Consider the following 22,918-nt stretch of genomic DNA (forward strand, 5'->3'; position numbering starts at 1 on the left):
GGAGAGGAGAGGAGAGGAGAGGAGAGGAGCTGAGGGCTACAGATTTAGATCTAACAGATTGTGGGGAGAAGATTGCTTCCGTTGCCTCTCTGCCTCACCTACAGGCCTCCTGGAATAATGGTGGCGGGTGCGTGTGCATGCATACGTATTTACTGTACTGTATAAAAAAAAAAGAAAATGACAGAAAAAGCTACCAGTCATCATCACGTTGCATTACATTTTATGCACCGAACTGAGATGGGGGGCCTGCTTTGTTCAGAAGTCCTATACTTGTGGGGACAAACAATATCGAAGCCCTTAGGCTGCAACTAAGGTACTGTGTACCGTCACATCGACGGTAGAAGATGGTTTAGCTTCCCCTTCCTGAGTACCCGGGTCTCATACGTACATACTCTCAAGTCGTATCACAGCTATTTTGCTGGATACATTGACGCTTTTATTTCATTGGTTCTCAAGGCGGGGTCCGGGCACCGGGTGGGTGGGTACAGAAACATGGGACTTGATAAAGCAATGTCGGACTATTTTCAATTCCCCACTGTGTGTGTGTGTGTGTGTGTGTGTGTGTGTGTGTGTGTGTGTGTGTTTTTCCACAGAGAGTGAGCAAGGGGTCAAATGCTCGCCACGCTGGAAAGTGATTAGATTGTCACACTGCTGGTAATTCCCAGCCTCAGACTGGTAGCAGGACGCCAGGCCAAAATTAATTAATTATGTCATTAAGGCAAATAAATAAAAAAGGCCAGAGTAAATTCAATTTCATGGGTGATGCCAAAGTGGACTTTGCACCGGGGGTCGAAACACGTCTTTGATTAAACAAGCACTCAATCAATCATCTCGTAGGCAGGCATATTTTTTCCACCCTGCATAAAATATGTCGTCTCTGTCGGGTGGAAACATCATTATGTCCACAATATGTTGCCTTTCAGGATTCAATTTGAGAAAATAGCAGATCGTCAAGCTCAAAACTAAACATGTTTAGAGTGCATGGATCTTCGTTTGATTTTGTGTGGTGCTGTAGTATGATCAAGTAAGCAGGGGTTCTCAACGTTTTTTGGCCGGGGACCCCCGGAGATGCTTTGGCAATGTCTCGGGACCCCCGCGCCGCCCCCTCCCGACCCCCAATATAAATTGACTGCTACAATAACCTTAATAATAGAGACAATACACCATAAATAAATACTGAAACCAGATATAATCATTAGGGAAGGTGTATGCATGTACTATGTGTACTTTATGTAAACTCTTCATTTCCACTTTCTAGCCATTCAGTTGGGGTCCTTTAAAAAAAAAAAAAATTGGGGACCCCCCAAAATAATTTGGCGACCCCCCGAGGGGTCCCGCCCCACGGGTTGAGAACCCCTGAAGTAGGGTGATAATTTACAAAATAAAGAAAAAAAGATATATAGCACTCAGCGGCGAGAATGGTTTGTAACCCATTTTGACCTGAGATCAGATTCTAAAAATGTCTTCTATATCCTGACATTTTTCTGAAAAAGCTATGTTTCTGTGTCAGTCGTTCTTCGATTTTTCTAAAATAGCAGACCTACAAGCTTGTGGCGTGCTATGAGCTTGTAGATCTGCTATTTTTCAATAGCTAAAGCATAACATAATGCTAACACCAAAAGGGGTTCCCGCCCAGAATGGTTTCTAATCTAAAAGCGATAACAGGATTGAGCATCTGGCTTCGACAGGTTTATCGCCCCTTATTACTTCACAAGTAATTTTGTTTGTCATTTGGTTTTAGTTACCAAACTAATAACACCTTATGATCACTGTGAAGAGACGCCATCTAACTGTAGCTAGACTGACATGATATGAGAAAAATATTATGTTTGGGGAGGGTTACATTGTTATGGAGGGCCCGATATTGAACTATTGAATAAGCTATTTGGGGAACTAGACAAATAAGAGTGGCTCTAATGCAGTGTTATTGTACTGCCTACACAATGAAAAGTAAACGCTGAGGAAATCTGAAAATGTTGAACAAGATTAGAGAGAATTTTAAACATGTGCATCCACGAGAGAACCACCTACTACCTGACTTATGGGCCACCTGGCTCGGGATTAACCGTCGGCTTATAAGGCTATACTTCCTCATGGGTTCAATAAAACCGGGAAAGCATATCGGTGTCATTTTAATTTTCTTTGCAAAATACGCTGTTGTGACCTTGTAGATCTGCTATTTTATTCACTATTGCGTGACACATTCATACAATGAAGTGAAAATAATGTGTGCTTTATTTTGTGTGTGGGAGAAAAATTAAATAAAAATGGAGATACATGGTTTTCCGCCCGACAGTGTACGTACGTGCACACGGGTGGGAGGAGGAGCAGCAGCAGCCATGCAAAGACAGCTGGAATTGTTGGTTTTTCGAGGTGAGAACTTGTCTCCCCCCCACATCCCTCCCTCCAGTGACAGGCCGGGACGGCATTGATTTATTCCTGTCATTCACTAGTAAAAACGAGCGGAACATTGTTCTCGTTGGCGGGGTGGGGGGTGGTGGTGGGGCGCAGGGGTACGGGGTAGGGTAGTCTGCACCGCCGAGATAATTGACATTCATAAAGTCAGTCTGGTGTAGAGAAAAAGGAGACATTTCCAGCAGCCTCTGTACCTTTGTGCAGGAGCGCTTTAGCGTGAGGGTGTTCCTGCACAATAGGATGTAAGACAAGAAAACGAGAGAAGAAAAAAATAAAGAAATGGGAAGAAAAAAAATCCACGATCCCCCAACCTACGGGCCGGGGCCCCACTGGGGGGCCCTGGGGATGTGAGGCCCTCCGCAAATGACTAGCAAAACACTACAATTTTAACCCATTTTGACCTGAGATCAGATTCTAAAAACGTCTTCTACATCCTGACAGTTTTCTGAAAATGCGTCGTTCTTCGATTTTTTCAAAAATAGCAGACCTACAAGCTCGTAGCGCGCCACTTGGTGAGCTTGTAGATCTGCTATTTTTCAATAGCTAAATTATAACATGTTTAAAACACCAAAAGGGGTTAATGAGAATCAAAATTGGGAAAAACTGGGACAATGTTAGTGCATGTTGTTGGCTATTCAATAATAGCACACATACATACAAGCTCTTCTTGTACACCTGCTATTTGAAATAAACAAATAAGTATATAAACAAATAGACAGATGGGGGGGGGTCCGCGGCCAAAACATAGTTTTGGGGGTCCTTGGGGGTCCTTGGCGCAATACAGTTTGAGAACTACTGATTTAGAAGGCCTTTGCAGAATTAGCCTCATGTCTCAATGGGTTAACCCATTTTGGGCGGGAACCCCTGTTGGTGTTAGCATTACGTTATGCTTTAGCTATTGAAAAATAGCAGATCTACAAGCTCATAGCGCAGGTCTGCTATTTTAGAAAAATCGAAGAACGACTGACATAGAAACATAGCTTTTTCAGAAAACTGTCGGATATAGAAGACATTTTTAGAATCTGATCTCAGGTCAAAATGGGTTAAAAAATCGTAGTGTTTTGCTAGTCCTTTGCGTGAGGCCTCACATCCCCAGGGCCCACCAGTGGGGTTTTTTTTGTTTGTTTTTTTGTAAGTTATTGCCTTATTTACTTGATCATACTACAGCTTCACTCAAAATCATCATCAAGTCTGACAAAACAATGTTGCTGCATGTCCCAGCCCCAGGTGTTTGCGTGTGTACAGTACAGGAGTGTGTGTCAGTGGCCTTTGTTTACGTCCTGTCTCACAGGTACACAAACAGCTGTGTACAGTTTTGCTGTTGTTGTACAATATACTGTATGAAACTGCACAGCATTGAAGGTGGGTGTTGTTTTTATTACAGAGGAGGAGAGTGTCTTTGTTGGATAAAATACTCATGGCTATAATAAAAATATAAAAAAAGGAGGGGGGGGGGAGTGTGGATACAAATTAATGTTAAGTGAAGGCTGCCAGCTGTATTCAATTAAATCTACGGGAATGATTCCAAAAGGGCAGCACCCGGACTCAAACGCAGAAGGCTCAATTTCAAATGACTAGTATGGGACCGAGAGGGCACAGTGCTACCGGCTTTGGCTGCACATGAAAGACGCGAGAAGCATTTGACCCCCATGTTAGTCAAATGAAAAAAAAAGCATCTGAAAACATTAAAGAGATGTTTTGATGTTGACACCGTCGACAACACGGCGGCTTAACCTCTTCTCGTGTTAAAACTCTTGTTTATAGGAGCCGCGTGCATTTTCAGTAGCCTGGCTAATAAGCCAGACTCAAATCACACTGTTGTGTGGTATTTGAGTCTGGAGATGCTGTGTATGGATCTTTCAAAAAATTCAAACATTTTCTCTTTGACGCAATTGGTCAGAGCTACTGTCAAAGGTCAAAGGTCTCAAGCATTGAACGTCACTGTACCAAAGCCCGCCCATATTGCATACCGTGTCCCGATTGGCCACACCAGTTCTCTGGTGTAGGAAATGGGTGTACAATTGAGCCTCTCCAGACCGTAATCCGCCGGCAGGCAATTTTCTTTTTTGCCAACGGCTGATTCGGTCTGGCTTATTAGCCAGGCTACATTTTCAGAGCATTTTTTTTTTTGACATTTTGACATGACATTTGTTTGCCATGATCAATCAATGGGTCGTGTTCCGTCTTGGATCAGTGGAACTAACTTGGTACACTTCAATGTATTTATCAGTATCGCAATGAAAACCAAATGTACTAGTTTTTAACCCATTGAGACATGAGGCTAAATTCTAAAAATGTCTTCTATATCCCGACAGTTTTCTGAATATGAATTTCTGAAGCCAGATCTACCAGCCCCAGGTGTTTGTACAGGAGTGTGTGTCAGTGGCCTTTGTTTACGTCCCGTCTCACAGGTACACAAACAGCTGTGTACAGTTTTGCTGTTGTGCAATGTACTGTAAACAAAAAACAAGTTTATAATATGGATATAAGAGGTCTCCGCCCGGCAGCAACAATATGCTTGTTTTCCAGGTCAGGTTGAAACTAGGGCAGATTAAAACCATGGTGGGCTGCCCAGGTCTGACCTTACAGTGCACTGTGCATAACATAAACCATGGTGGGCTGCCTAGGTCTGACCTTACAGTGCACTGTGCATAACATAAACCATGGTGGGCTGCCTAGGTCTGACCTTACAGTGCACTGTGCATAACATAAACCATGGTGGGCTGCCTAGGTCTGACCTTACAGTGCACTGTGCATAACATAAACCATGGTGGGCTGCCTAGGTCTGACCTTACAGTGCACTGTGCATAACATAAACCATGGTGGGCTGCCCAGGTCTGACCTTACAGTGCACTGTGCATAACATAAACCATGGTGGGCTCCCTAGGTCTGACCTTACAGTGCACTGTGCATAACATAAACCATGGTGGGCTGCCCAGGTCTGACCTTACAGTGCACTGTGCATAACATAAACCATGGTGGGCTGCCTACTGTAGGTCTGACCTTACAGTGCACTGTGCATAACATAAACCATGGTGGGCTGCCCAGGTCTGACCTTACAGTGCACTGTGCATAACATAAACCATGGTGGGCTGCCCAGGTCTGACCTTACAGTGCACTGTGCATAACATAAACCATGGTGGGCTGCCTAGGTCTGACCTTACAGTGCACTGTGCATAACATAAACCATGGTGGGCTGCCTAGGTCTGACCTTACAGTGCACTGTGCATAACATAAACCATGGTGGGCTGCCTAGGTCTGACCTTACAGTGCACTGTGCATAACATAAACCATGGTGGGCTGCCTATAGGTCTGACCTTACAGTGCACTGTGCATAACATAAACCATGGTGGGCTGCCTAGGTCTGACCTTACAGTGCACTGTGCATAACATAAACCATGGTGGGCTGCCTAGGTCTGACCTTACAGTGCACTGTGCATAACATAAACCATGGTGGGCTGCCTAGGTCTGACCTTACAGTGCACTGTGCATAACATAAACCATGGTGGGCTGCCCAGGTCTGACCTTACAGTGCACTGTGCATAACATAAACCATGGTGGGCTGCCTATAGGTCTGACCTTACAGTGCACTGTGCATAACATAAACCATGGTGGGCTGCCTAGGTCTGACCTTACAGTGCACTGTGCATAACATAAACCATGGTGGGCTGCCCAGGTCTGACCTTACAGTGCACTGTGCATAACATAAACCATGGTGGGCTGCCTAGGTCTGACCTTACAGTGCACTGTGCATAACATAAACCATGGTGGGCTGCCTAGGTCTGACCTTACAGTGCACTGTGCATAACATAAACCATGGTGGGCTGCCCAGGTCTGACCTTACAGTGCACTGTGCATAACATAAACCATGGTGGGCTGCCCAGGTCTGACCTTACAGTGCACTGTGCATAACATAAACCATGGTGGGCTGCCTAGGTCTGACCTTACAGTGCACTGTGCATAACATAAACCATGGTGGGCTGCCTAGGTCTGACCTTACAGTGCACTGTGCATAACATAAACCATGGTGGGCTCCCTAGGTCTGACCTTACAGTGCACTGTGCATAACATAAACCATGGTGGGCTGCCTAGGTCTGACCTTACAGTGCACTGTGTATAAACCATGGTGGGCTGCCTAGGTCTGACCTTACAGTGCACTGTGCATAAACCATGGTGGGCTGCCTAGGTCTGACCTTACAGTGCACTGTGCATAACATAAACCATGGTGGGCTGCCTAGGTCTGACCTTACAGTGCACTGTGCATAACATAAACCATGGTGGGCTGCCCAGGTCTGACCTTACAGTGCACTGTGCATAACATAAACCATGGTGGGCTGCCTAGGTCTGACCTTACAGTGCACTGTGCATAACATAAACCATGGTGGGCTGCCTAGGTCTGACCTTACAGTGCACTGTGCATAACATAAACCATGGTGGGCTGCCTAGGTCTGACCTTACAGTGCACTGTGCATAACATAAACCATGGTGGGCTGCCCAGGTCTGACCTTACAGTGCACTGTGCATAACATAAACCATGGTGGGCTGCCTAGGTCTGACCTTACAGTGCCCTGTGCATAACATAAACCATGGTGGGCTGCCTAGGTCTGACCTTACAGTGCACTGTGCATAACATAAACCATGGTGGGCTGCCTAGGTCTGACCTTACAGTGCACTGTGCATAACATAAACCATGGTGGGCTGCCTAGGTCTGACCTTACAGTGCACTGTGCATAACATAGACCATGGTGGGCTGCCTAGGTCTGACCTTACAGTGCCCTGTGCATAACATAAACCATGGTGGGCTGCCTAGGTCTGACCTTACAGTGCACTGTGCATAACATAGACCATGGTGGGCTGCCTAGGTCTGACCTTACAGTGCACTGTGCATAACATAAACCATGGTGGGCTGCCTAGGTCTGACCTTACAGTGCACTGTGCATAACATAAACCATGGTGGGCTGCCTAGGTCTGACCTTACAGTGCACTGTGCATAACATAAACCATGGTGGGCTGCCTAGGTCTGACCTTACAGTGCACTGTGCATAACATAAGTGTGCAAAGCAGTACAGCTGCATCTAATCAAATGAATAACGGGTCTGTTGTGAACTAGCTGCGTCAATGTGGCTCACACCAATGGCTCTGGGCACACCTAAATCAAACACAGCCATTATTAATTTTATTAGCACTAGCTGAGTCACTTACTAGTCAGCCATGTTTTTGTTTTTTTTGAGTGGTGCAAACCACTCCAACAACCAGCTTTGTCTGTATCTATGTTTGTGTACCTGTGTACGTGTCCGTACACAGGTGAGCATGGTTACTATGGTCACTGACATTACGTCAGACCACAGCTGATCAGGCTATATAAGACCTTGCACCACTCAGTTCACACGGGTGTGATTTTATTTTTTTAACAAACTAAAAAAATCAATCTATATGGTTTCATGATATTGTCCGTCAATACTATAACTTAAAATAAAGTATAAACCGTTTGGGAATCACTGGGCTAGAGGACACTCTCGTACCACATGCTATTGTCCCACACACACACACACACACACACACACACACACACACACACACACACACACACACACACACACACACACACACACACACACACACACACACACACACACACACACACACACACACACACACACACACACACACACACACACACACACACACACACACACACACACACACACACACACACACACACACACACACACACACACACACACACAGAGAGAGAGTCCGTGGTTCCACACGTCCCAAACTCTTCTCCCTTCTGCCTCCAACACTATGGAATGCACTTCCCATTACAATCAGAACTGCAGCATCACTCCCAATCTTCCGCCGTAGTCTGAAAACCCACCTCTTCAGACTCCATCATGGTGCGTAGCACTTACCCTAGCCCCTTAGATAGCACTTTATGTATGTAGACTTAGATAACAGACTTATACAGACTTGCATTTTATGTAGTCATATCACTTTATAGTATATATGTATAGTATAGTATGTATAGTTTCATTATATAGATATTCCACTGTTACGCTCTTAGCTTACGCATGTTTCATGATAACTACTTTTTATGTATGTGATGTATGCCATGCTTTTGTTTTTGCTTATTGTAAATCGCTCTGGATTAAGAGCATCTGCTAAATGCCTAAATTGTAATTGTACCTGTCTCTACGTCCTGGGCATAGATGTGCAGCATGTCTGTGATCTGTGGTACCTGTCTCTACGTCCTGGGCATAGATGTGTATTGTACCTGTCTCTACGTCCTGGGCATAGATGTGTATTGTACCTGTCTCTACGTCCTGGGCATAGATGTGTAAATTGTACCTGTCTCTACGTCCTGGGCATAGATGTATATTGTACCTGTCTCTACGTCCTGGGCATAGATGTGTATTGTACCTGTCTCTACGTCCTGGGCATAGATGTGTATTGTACCTGTCTCTACGTCCTGGGCATAGATGTGTATTGTACCTGTCTCTACGTCCTGGGCATAGATGTGTATTGTACCTGTCTCTACGTCCTGGGCATAGATGTGTATTGTACCTGTCTCTACGTCCTGGGCATAGATGTGTATTGTACCTGTCTCTACGTCCTGGGCATAGATGTGTATTGTACCTGTCTCTACGTCCTGGGCATAGATGTGTATTGTACCTGTCTCTACGTCCTGGGCGTAGATGTGCAGCATGTCTGTGATCTCGGTGACGTAGACAGATTTGTAGTTTGCCACTCGCTCTTTGTCCTCCGGCACGTAGTCCGGAGCACTGTCCACTGGTTTCTCCTCGTAGTTGGCCCAGATCTACAGTAAACACACACACACACACACAGGTCAGTGGACATTGGAACAACAGGAGAGTACAGTATGTGAAGTCTAAGTTTCCGTACATGTTGGAACAAGACACAGACAACTCTGGACTTGATACACACACAGTGGACAAAGGGCGACTGTGGCTCAGGAGGTAGAGCAGGTCGTCCAATGATCCATGGGTCGGCGGTTCGAATCCCGGCTCCTCCTGTCTACCTGTCGAAGTGTCCTTGGGCAAGACACTGAACCCCAAATTGCTCCCGATGTGCTGGTTGGTACCTTGCATGGCTTCCGCCGCAATCGGTGTATGAATGGGTGAATGTAATGCACAATCTATGTAAATCTATTTATAAAGGCGCTATATAAATGCACCATTTACCATTTATAAAGGCGCTATATAAATGCACCATTTAAGACACAGACAACTCTGGACTTGATACACACACACAGTGGACAAACACCAGCCAGATGACATGGCACACCACATCATCACCGACAGTGACAACTTCACACTGGAGTCAACACAGCCACCTACCAGGAGGTTTTAGAGAGCACTTTGCACTTCAGTAATGCTGACAAGCTTTATGCCTGGAGATGCTGATTCTCCATTCCAGCTAGATTTGGCACCTGCACACAGTGCCAGAACTACTAGTAATTGGTGTACCAGCCAACTGGCCTGACCTGAACCCCACTGAGAATCTACGTTGCAGAGGAAGACAGAAATAAGACTCAATACAAATGAGCTTATGTTCTTTGATTTTTCAAAAATAGCAGACCTACAAGCTCGTAGCGCGCCACTCGGTGGCGCGCTATGAGCTTGTAGATCTGCTATTTTTCAATAGCTAAAGCATAACATAATGCTAACACCAAAAGGGGTTCCCGCCCAAAATGGGTTAAAAAAGCAAACTTGGGCTTCCATAAAACCCCAACAGTGCCACAGGCTGATCACCTCCATGCCACATACATTGATGAAATGATTTGCTGGCCTGGGCCGTGGCTCAGTGGTCCAGGCACCTTGGCCAGTATAGTCCAAGTCTGGAAGTGTGCCGCGGGTTCGACTCCCGATCCCGACGGCCTTTACTGCATGTCACCCCCCCCCCCCCATCTCTCTCCCCATTTCCTGTCAGCCTACTGTCTGTCCCTCTATTAAAATCACACCCGTGTGAACTGAGTGGTGCAACTCCGCCCCCCCCCCTCCTCTCTCTCTCTCTCTCTCATTAGCAGGCAACAGTGCAGCACTATCTCTCTCTCTCTGTTTCTGGCACAACAGCGCCACTTTTGCCCCTACTGGTACTCATGGTCACACACATAGGTTAACACATAGGTACACAGTCACATAGGTTAACACGGACATTGCTGTTCCTTGGAGTGGTTGCACCACTCAAAAATATAAAATAAAGGTGAAAGCCACAAAAACACATTAAAAAAAAAAGGTAGCCCAGATCAAGTCTTGACTGCATACATTAATACACTTTTCAGATGGTCAGCATTTCTGGATTAAAAATAATCTTCAGTGTAATATTCTAATATTTTGAGTATTTTGTTTGAGTATTATTCATGAGCTGTATGTCATAATCATCAAGATATAATACGTCACTTTATGCGCAATGAATCTAGAATGTAAGAAAATTTCACTTTTCGAATTATATTACGGAAGAAAAATGTGCACAATACACATTTTTTCTTTTAGAAGGAGCTGTAGTGAACTTTTTAATTATTCGATTAATAGGAACAAAAAAAGGTAAATGATATAATAATTGCTACGTAAATAATCGATAGGTTGAGGCGTCGGCACCTTCAGCCCTGCTGGATGAACATGAAGCGTGCAATCAGCGTTACATCGATACGACTGTATCGCCCTTTAACACATTTAGGCCTGACGTCGACATTTTTTAAATGTCTTCTTCTAAATCATGACAGTTTTCTGAAAAACCTCATGTTTCTGTATCAGTGGTGCTCAACATTTCATGTCATGGACCCCAAAAATTAAATGTAATTGGCCGCCGACCCCCCCATCTGAAAATATGTTGTTCCAGGGACCCCTCAGAAGCAAAGACTAGAGTTAAAAACGTTCGCTCTGAAAGGATATATATTCACAGATTTGCACCACATTTTCAAGATTTAAAAAAAAATAGCAGACCTACAAGCTCGTAGCGCGCCACTCGGTGGCGCGCTACGAGCTTGTAGATCTGCTATTTTTCAATAGCTTAAAGCATATCATAACGCTTTAAAAACACCAAAAGGGGTTCCTGCCCAGAACGGGTTAATCCACCCACATGACCCGAGCCAAATGTCAGCACGCTGGGAAAATTAAAAGGTCAAGCCCCGCATTCGATTCCCATCAAGTGGCGCAATTAAAAAGGGGGAAGCCCGACGCACCAACAAAAGGTCAAGGCTAGCATCGGCGTGGACATCATCACACGGAGAAAAACCAAGAGGGAGACGATAGACTGACAGCATAGGTTCAGTACACTGGAGGGAGACGATAGACTGACAGCATAGGTTCAGTACACTGGAGGGAGACGATAGACTGACAGCATAGGTTCAGTACGCTGACTGACTGGAGACGATAGACTGACAGCATAGGTTCAGTACACTGACTGACTGGAGACGATAGACTGACAGCATAGGTTCAGTACACTGACTGACTGGAGACGATAGACTGACAGCATAGGTTCAGTACACTGACTGACTGGAGACGATAGACTGACAGCATAGGTTCAGTACACTGACTGACTGACTGGAGACGATAGACTGACAGCATAGGTTCAGTACACTGACTGACTGGAGACGATAGACTGACAGCATAGGTTCAGTACACTGACTGACTGGAGACGATAGACTGACAGCATAGGTTCAGTACACTGACTGACTGGAGACGATAGACTGACAGCATAGGTTCAGTACACTGACTGACTGACTGGAGACGATAGACTGACAGCATAGGTTCAGTACACTGACTGACTGGAGACGATAGACTGACAGCATAGGTTCAGTACACTGACTGACTGGAGACGATAGACTGACAGCATAGGTTCAGTACACTGACTGACTGGAGACGATAGACTGACAGCATAGGTTCAGTACACTGACTGACTGACTGGAGACGATAGACTGACAGCATAGGTTCAGTACACTGACTGACTGGAGACGATAGACTGACAGCATAGGTTCAGTACACTGGAGGGAGACGATAGACTGACAGCATAGGTTCAGTACACTGACTGAAGAGGGAGACGATAGACTGACAGCATAGGTTCAGTACACTGACTGACTGACTGGAGACGATAGACTGACAGCATAGGTTCAGTACACTGACTGACTGACTGGAGACGATAGACTGACAGCATAGGTTTAGTACACTGACTGACTGACTGGAGACGATAGACTGACAGCATAGGTTTAGTACACTGACTGAAGAGGGAGACGATAGACTGACAGCATAGGTTTAGTACACTGACTGAAGAGGGAGACGATAGACTGACAGCATAGGTTTAGTACACTGACTGAAGAGGGAGACGATAGACTGACAGCATAGGTTTAGTACACTGACTGAAGAGGGAGACGATAGACTGACAGCATAGGTTCAGTACACCGACTGAAGAGGGAGACGATAGACTGACAGCATAGGTTCAGTACACCGACTGAAGAGGGAGACGATAGACTGACAGCATAGGTTCAGTACACCGACTGAAGAGGGAGACGATAGACTGACAGCATAGGTTCAGTACACCGACTGAAGAGGGAGACGATAGACTGACAGCATAGGTTCAGTACACTGACTGACTGACTGGAGACGATAGACTGACAGCATAGGTTCAGTACACTGACTGACTGACTGGAGACGATAGACTGACAGCATAGGTTCAGTACACTGACTGACTGACTGGAGACGATAGACTGACAGCATAGGTTCAGTACACTGACTGAAGAGGGAGACGATAGACTGACAGCATAGGTTCAGTACACTGACTGACTGACTGGAGACGATAGACTGACAGCATAGGTTCAGTACACTGACTGACTGACTGGAGACGATAGACTGACAGCATAGGTTTAGTACACTGACTGACTGACTGGAGACGATAGACTGACAGCATAGGTTTAGTACACTGACTGAAGAGGGAGACGATAGACTGACAGCATAGGTTCAGTACACTGACTGAAGAGGGAGACGATAGACTGACAGCATAGGTTCAGTACACTGACTGACTGACTGGAGACGATAGACTGACAGCATAGGTTTAGTACACTGACTGACTGACTGGAGACGATAGACTGACAGCATAGGTTTAGTACACTGACTGAAGAGGGAGACGATAGACTGACAGCATAGGTTCAGTACACTGACTGAAGAGGGAGACGATAGACTGACAGCATAGGTTCAGTACACTGACTGAAGAGGGAGACGATAGACTGACAGCATAGGTTCAGTACACTGACTGACTGGAGACGATAGACTGACAGCATAGGTTCAGTACGCTGACTGAAGAGGGAGACGATAGACTGACAGCATAGGTTCAGTACACTGACTGACTGGAGACGATAGACTGACAGCATAGGTTCAGTACACTGACTGACTGGAGACGATAGACTGACAGCATAGGTTCAGTACGCTGACTGAAGAGGGAGACGATAGACTGACAGCATAGGTTCAGTACACTGACTGAAGAGGGAGACGATAGACTGACAGCATAGGTTCAGTACACTGACTGACTGACTGACTGGAGACGATAGACTGACAGCATAGGTTCACTACACTGACTGACTGACTGACTGGAGACGATAGACTGACAGCATAGGTTCAGTACACTGACTGACTGACTGGAGACGATAGACTGACAGCATAGGTTCAGTACACTGACTGACTGACTGGAGACGATAGACTGACAGCATAGGTTCAGTACACTGACTGAAGAGGGAGACGATAGACTGACAGCATAGGTTCAGTACACTGACTGAAGAGGGAGACGATAGACTGACAGCATAGGTTCAGTACACTGGAGGGAGACGATGGACTGACAGCATAGGTTCAGTACACTGGGAGGGAGACGATAGACTGACAGCATAGGTTCAGTACACTGGGAGGGAGACGATAGACTGACAGCATAGGTTCAGTACACTGGAGGGAGACGATAGACTGACAGCATAGGTTCAGTACACTGGAGGGAGACGATAGACTGACAGCATAGGTTCAGTACACTGGAGGGAGACGATAGACTGACAGCATAGGTTCAGTACACTGGAGGGAGACGATAGACTGACAGCATAGGTTCAGTACACTGACTGACTGGAGGCTGGAACACTGCACTGGAAATACTGGGTTCAGTACACTGACTGACTGACTGGAGACCATAGACTGACAGCATAGGTTCAGTACACTGACTGACTGGAGGCTGGAACACTGCACTGGAAATACTGGGTTCAGTACACTGACTGACTGACTGGAGACCATAGACTGACAGCATAGGTTTAGTACACTGACTGACTGACTGGAGACGATAGACTGACAGCATAGGTTTAGTACACTGACTGACTGACTGGAGACGATAGACTGACAGCATAGGTTCAGTACACTGACTGACTGGAGACGATAGACTGACAGCATAGGTTTAGTACACTGACTGACTGACTGGAGACGATAGACTGACAGCATAGGTTTAGTACGCTGACTGACTGACTGGAGACGATAGACTGACAGCATAGGTTTAGTACGCTGACTGACTGACTGGAGACGATAGACTGACAGCATAGGTTCAGTACGCTGACTGACTGACTGGAGACGATAGACTGACAGCATAGGTTCAGTACACTGACTGACTGACTGGAGACCATAGACTGACAGCATAGGTTCAGTACGCTGACTGACTGACTGGAGACGATAGACTGACAGCATAGGTTCAGTACACTGACTGACTGACTGGAGACGATAGACTGACAGCATAGGTTCAGTACACTGACTGACTGACTGGAGACGATAGACTGACAGCATAGGTTCAGTACACTGACTGACTGGAGGCTGGAACACTGCACTGGAAATACTGGGTTCAGTACACTGACTGACTGACTGGAGACGATAGACTGACAGCATAGGTTCAGTACACTGACTGACTGACTGGAGACGATAGACTGACAGCATAGGTTCAGTACACTGACTGACTGACTGGAGACGATAGACTGACAGCATAGGTTCAGTACACTGACTGACTGACTGGAGACGATAGACTGACAGCATAGGTTCAGTACACTGACTGACTGACTGGAGACGATAGACTGACAGCATAGGTTCAGTACACTGACTGACTGACTGGAGACGATAGACTGACAGCATAGGTTCAGTACACTGACTGACTGACTGGAGACGATAGACTGACAGCATAGGTTCACTACACTGACTGACTGACTGGAGACCATAGACTGACAGCATAGGTTCAGTACACTGACTGACTGACTGACTGGAGACGATAGACTGACAGCATAGGTTCAGTACACTGACTGACTGGAGACGATAGACTGACAGCATAGGTTCAGTACACTGACTGACTGGAGACGATAGACTGACAGCATAGGTTCAGTACACTGACTGACTGGAGACGATAGACTGACAGCATAGGTTCAGTACACTGACTGACTGACTGGAGACCATAGACTGACAGCATAGGTTCAGTACACTGACTGACTGGAGACGATAGACTGACAGCATAGGTTCAGTACACTGACTGACTGGAGACGATAGACTGACAGCATAGGTTCAGTACACTGACTGACTGGAGACGATAGACTGACAGCATAGGTTCAGTACACTGACTGACTGACTGGAGACGATAGACTGACAGCATAGGTTTAGTACGCTGACTGACTGACTGGAGACGATAGACTGACAGCATAGGTTCAGTACACTGACTGACTGACTGGAGACGATAGACTGACAGCATAGGTTTAGTACGCTGACTGACTGACTGGAGACGATAGACTGACAGCATAGGTTTAGTACGCTGACTGACTGACTGGAGACGATAGACTGACAGCATAGGTTTAGTACGCTGACTGACTGACTGGAGACGATAGACTGACAGCATAGGTTCAGTACACTGACTGACTGACTGGAGACGATAGACTGACAGCATAGGTTCAGTACACTGACTGACTGACTGGAGACGATAGACTGACAGCATAGCTTCAGTACACTGACTGACTGACTGGAGACGATAGACTGACAGCATAGGTTCAGTACGCTGACTGACTGACTGGAGACGATAGACTGACAGCATAGGTTCAGTACACTGACTGACTGACTGGAGACGATAGACTGACAGCATAGGTTCAGTACACTGGAGGGAGACGATGGACTGACAGCATAGGTTCAGTACACTGGGAGGGAGACGATAGACTGACAGCATAGGTTCAGTACACTGGGAGGGAGACGATAGACTGACAGCATAGGTTCAGTACACTGGAGGGAGACGATAGACTGACAGCATAGGTTCAGTACACTGGAGGGAGACGATAGACTGACAGCATAGGTTCAGTACACTGGAGGGAGACGATAGACTGACAGCATAGGTTCAGTACACTGGAGGGAGACGATAGACTGACAGCATAGGTTCAGTACACTGACTGACTGGAGGCTGGAACACTGCACTGGAAATACTGGGTTCAGTACACTGACTGACTGACTGGAGACCATAGACTGACAGCATAGGTTCAGTACACTGACTGACTGGAGGCTGGAACACTGCACTGGAAATACTGGGTTCAGTACACTGACTGACTGACTGGAGACCATAGACTGACAGCATAGGTTTAGTACACTGACTGACTGACTGGAGACGATAGACTGACAGCATAGGTTTAGTACACTGACTGACTGACTGGAGACGATAGACTGACAGCATAGGTTCAGTACACTGACTGACTGGAGACGATAGACTGACAGCATAGGTTTAGTACACTGACTGACTGACTGGAGACGATAGACTGACAGCATAGGTTTAGTACGCTGACTGACTGACTGGAGACGATAGACTGACAGCATAGGTTTAGTACGCTGACTGACTGACTGGAGACGATAGACTGACAGCATAGGTTCAGTACGCTGACTGACTGACTGGAGACGATAGACTGACAGCATAGGTTCAGTACACTGACTGACTGACTGGAGACCATAGACTGACAGCATAGGTTCAGTACGCTGACTGACTGACTGGAGACGATAGACTGACAGCATAGGTTCAGTACACTGACTGACTGACTGGAGACGATAGACTGACAGCATAGGTTCAGTACACTGACTGACTGACTGGAGACGATAGACTGACAGCATAGGTTCAGTACACTGACTGACTGGAGGCTGGAACACTGCACTGGAAATACTGGGTTCAGTACACTGACTGACTGACTGGAGACGATAGACTGACAGCATAGGTTCAGTACACTGACTGACTGACTGGAGACGATAGACTGACAGCATAGGTTCAGTACACTGACTGACTGACTGGAGACGATAGACTGACAGCATAGGTTCAGTACACTGACTGACTGACTGGAGACGATAGACTGACAGCATAGGTTCAGTACACTGACTGACTGACTGGAGACGATAGACTGACAGCATAGGTTCAGTACACTGACTGACTGACTGGAGACGATAGACTGACAGCATAGGTTCAGTACACTGACTGACTGACTGGAGACGATAGACTGACAGCATAGGTTCACTACACTGACTGACTGACTGGAGACCATAGACTGACAGCATAGGTTCAGTACACTGACTGACTGACTGGAGACGATAGACTGACAGCATAGGTTCAGTACACTGACTGACTGGAGACGATAGACTGACAGCATAGGTTCAGTACACTGACTGACTGGAGACGATAGACTGACAGCATAGGTTCAGTACACTGACTGACTGGAGACGATAGACTGACAGCATAGGTTCAGTACACTGACTGACTGACTGGAGACCATAGACTGACAGCATAGGTTCAGTACACTGACTGACTGGAGACGATAGACTGACAGCATAGGTTCAGTACACTGACTGACTGGAGACGATAGACTGACAGCATAGGTTCAGTACACTGACTGACTGGAGACGATAGACTGACAGCATAGGTTCAGTACACTGACTGACTGACTGGAGACGATAGACTGACAGCATAGGTTTAGTACGCTGACTGACTGACTGGAGACGATAGACTGACAGCATAGGTTCAGTACACTGACTGACTGACTGGAGACGATAGACTGACAGCATAGGTTTAGTACGCTGACTGACTGACTGGAGACGATAGACTGACAGCATAGGTTTAGTACGCTGACTGACTGACTGGAGACGATAGACTGACAGCATAGGTTTAGTACGCTGACTGACTGACTGGAGACGATAGACTGACAGCATAGGTTCAGTACACTGACTGACTGACTGGAGACGATAGACTGACAGCATAGGTTCAGTACACTGACTGACTGACTGGAGACGATAGACTGACAGCATAGCTTCAGTACACTGACTGACTGACTGGAGACGATAGACTGACAGCATAGGTTCAGTACGCTGACTGACTGACTGGAGACGATAGACTGACAGCATAGGTTCAGTACACTGACTGACTGACTGGAGACGATAGACTGACAGCATAGGTTCAGTACACTGACTGACTGGAGACGATAGACTGACAGCATAGGTTCAGTACACTGACTGACTGGAGTCTGGAACACTGCACTGGAAATACTGGGTTCAGTACACTGACTGACTGGAGACGATAGACTGACAGCATAGGTTCAGTACACTGACTGACTGGAGTCTGGAACACTGCACTGGAAATACTGGGTTCAGTACACTGACTGACTGACTGGAGACGATAGACTGACAGCGTAGGTTCAGTACACTGACTGACTGGAGTCTGGAACACTGCACTGGAAATACTGGGTTCAGTACACTGACTGACTGACTGGAGACGATAGACTGACAGCGTAGGTTCAGTACACTGACTGACTGGAGTCTGGAACACTGCACTGGAAATACTGGGTTCAGTACACTGACTGACTGACTGGAGACGATAGACTGACAGCATAGGTTCAGTACACTGACTGACTGGAGTCTGGAACACTGCACTGGAAATACTGGGTTCAGTACACACTGACTGACTGACTGACTGACTGACTGGAGTCTGGAACACTGCACTGGAAATACTGGGTTCAGTACACACTGACTGACTGACTGACTGACTGGAGTCTGGAACACTGCACTGGAAATACTGGGTTCAGTACACTGACTGACTGACTGACTGACTGACTGGAGTCTGGAACACTGCACTGGAAATACTGGGTTCAGTACACTGACTGACTGACTGACTGACTGACTGGAGTCTGGAACACTGCACTGAAAATACTGGGTTCAGTACACTGACTGACTGACGGACTGACTGACTGACTGACTGACTGACTGACTGGAGGCTGGAACACTGCACTGGAAATACTGGGTTCAGTACACTGACTGACTGACTGACTGACTGACTGGAGGCTGGAACACTGCACTGAAAATACTGGGTTCAGTACACTGACTGACTGACGGACTGACTGACTGACTGACTGACTGACTGGAGTCTGGAACACTGCACTGAAAATACTGGGCTCAGTACACTGACTGACTGACTGACTGACTGACTGGAGTCTGGAACACTGCACTGAAAATACTGGGCTCAGAACACTGACTGACTGACTGGAGTCTGGAACACTGCACTGAAAATACTGGGCTCAGAACACTGACTGACTGACTGGAGTCTGGAACACTGCACTGAAAATACTGGGCTCAGAACACTGACTGACTGACTGGAGTCTGGAACACTGCACTGGAAATACTGGGTTCAGTACACTGACTGACTGACTGACTGACTGACTGGAGGCTGTAACACTGCACTCATGCACTGGAAATACTGGGTTCAGTACATTGACTGACTGACTGGAAATACTGCACTAATGCATACAACAAAGAAAAGAGATAGGGAGAGATGCACCGAAAGGGAAATTCTTGGCCGAAACCGAATACCGAATATAGGAAACAGTTGGCCAAAAAACGAATATCCGAATATGATTAATATTATATATATTCTTTCCTACCATTGTGGTCATGTCCGTACCTTAAAGCTACCTGACTTATGGCAAAATAAATGGTTACGGCAAAACTTATAATAATCACTATTATGGGTCTATAAAACATTTATTCAGCTCTTTTGAATGCATTAATTGCATACACTATTCGGTGATATATTTTCTGCCTATTCGGGCCGAAACCGAATAGGCCGAAAATGCATTTTTAGCCATTTTCTGCCGAATATTTTCTGCGGCCGAATATTCGGTGCATCACTATTATTAAAACGTGTGCTTGAGTAAAAACACAAAAGTGAAATTATATGCAAAAGGACAAAAAGTAAAAATAGTCTCAATTTGCTGAATGTGCCGTTTCACAAGTTTGCAAATATCTAAAATGCATAACATCTTTTGAAAATAGCCCATCTGTGAGCTGCTTGTACATCGGCTATTTTCAAAGAGCTGCAGGGTTGACGTGGTTAATGCACGTTATGTAATAGCAAACAAAATCAACAAAGTAAATACAGTAACACAAGTTTTAAAATAATCGCAGTGGAGTAAAAAAAAAGAACAATATTTGCCTCTGAGATGTATGAGTATGAGAGAATTGAAAATATTCCAGTGAAGTAAAAAGCTAAATGAAAATTGTACTCAAGTACGGTACTTGAGTAAATGTACTTAGTTACTTTCCATCACTGAATACAACAACCGTCCAATTATCTGTAGGAGTCAACTGGATGTCAGGCATAACAGAACACACACACACACACACACACACACACACACACACACACACACACACACGCGCGCACACACGCACACGCACACGCACACACGCTAAACACCCTATTATAAATACACATTCAGAAACATCCACATGCTTCTACCAGCCAACAGACATTTTTCCAGCAGCTGTGTGTGTGTATGTGTGTGTGTGTGTGTGTGTGTGTGTAAGCAGGTCATATCCTGCATCAAGGTTGGCTTCTCCGAGCGAGGGCAGGAGACTCATTAGGGAGGAGTGCTTTGCCTCGGGCCACATATCAAACAGTACACAGTGTGTGTGTGTGTGTGTGTGTGTGTGTGTGTGTGTGTGTGTGTGTGTGTTTACTGTAAGTTCGCCACTTCACCTCTAGTTGCGCGCAGTGCAAATGGGAAGGAGGAAATTGCGGGATTTCAACAGCCTCCACTTCATCATGTTTCAGCTGTGTTTTTTAAACCCTTAATTCTGCCCTTCACATGTAATAGCGGATGGACGGTCACACATCTTAGACACCTGAGCTTCTTCTATAGGCTGCTCTTCAGAAGGTCCCTCTCAGACTGCAGCTCTTATATTAGGGTTATTACGGTTATTACCTGAGGCTCTTCAGAAGGTCCCTCTCATATCCCAGCTCTTATATTAGGGTTATTACGGTTATTACCTGAGGCTCTTCAGAAGGTCCCTCTCAGACTGCTGCTCTTATATTAGTGTTATTACGGTTATTACCTGAGGCTCTTCAGAAGGTCCCTCTCAGACTGCAGCTCTTATATTAGTAGTATTACGGTTATTACCTGAGGCTCTTCAGAAGGTCCCTCTCAGATTCCAGCTGTTATATTAGTATTATTACGGTTATTACCTGAGGCTCTTCAGAAGGTCCCTCTCAGATTCCAGCTGTTATATTAGTATTATTACGGTTATTACCTGAGGCTCTTCAGAAGGTCCCTCTCAGATTCCAGCTGTTATATTAGTATTATTACGGTTATTACCTGAGGCTCTTCAGAAGGTCCCTCTCAGATTCCAGCTGTTATATTAGTATTATTACGGTTATTACCTGAGGCTCTTCAGAAGGTCCCTCTCAGATTCCAGCTGTTACATTATTACCATCCTTCTACCTTAATGGATGATATTAGGGTATCTATCACAAGCACATGGCCGTTTATCCGTCCTCCTTCTCCCATACCAAACCACTCTGTTAGCACACGTCTACTCCATGCACAAAAAAGATCTGCATGCCACCCGACTCCAGATACATGTACATATAATATTCACTCCAATTAGGCTATATTTGTACTTAGGCTGTCTGCCGTCATGACATGTTATAGTTAGATAAATGCAAAGTTTCAACACGGAAGTAGTAGTAGTTGTTGTGAATTAGCAAACTGGATATAGAACAAAGAGGAGATCCGGGCACACTTAAAATTAAAAAGAAAAGGATAGGTTTTCTTCCTTTTAATATTAAGTGTGCCCGGATCTCCTCTTTGTTCTATATCGATGTGTTATCCCGATTGATCCCAGGAGCACCTTTTTACTATTTTTACATTTTTTATACTTGCACATCTCCTGAGCACCTGGTTGCTTCCTTGCCTCTGCCTAGCAAACTGGATATTTGTACTGAATGTTTCCTTTATCCTCGTGTTGCGCTTCTGTTTGCCGAAGTTGTCCTTCAAGTTCCACAGCTGTGTGTGTATGTGTATGCAGCTTACAGTGCATTAAGTTCGGTCAGCACACGTGTGCACGCGCGCGGACATGTGCACGCACACGTGCAAATTAGCAAAAATATCAGATCTAGTAAGCTTGTAGATATAATATGCCATTGTGACTATGTT

The 22,918-nt window shown here is 45.8% G+C and overlaps 1 protein-coding gene across 1 annotated transcript in view; it reads right to left on the reverse strand.

The window, feature by feature from the left end:
• snd1 (staphylococcal nuclease and tudor domain containing 1) overlaps positions 1–22,918 on the reverse strand; it is a 361,345-nt gene that overhangs the window by 88,109 nt on the left and 250,318 nt on the right. The window contains exon 18 of the mRNA XM_079493746.1: positions 9,088–9,232. Coding sequence (XP_079349872.1) covers positions 9,088–9,232 — 145 coding nt within the window. The remainder of the gene's footprint in view (positions 1–9,087; positions 9,233–22,918) is intronic.

Source organism: Electrona antarctica (assembly GCF_951216825.1).
Source record: "Electrona antarctica genome assembly, chromosome: 23".
Lineage (NCBI taxonomy): Eukaryota > Metazoa > Chordata > Actinopteri > Myctophiformes > Myctophidae > Electrona > Electrona antarctica.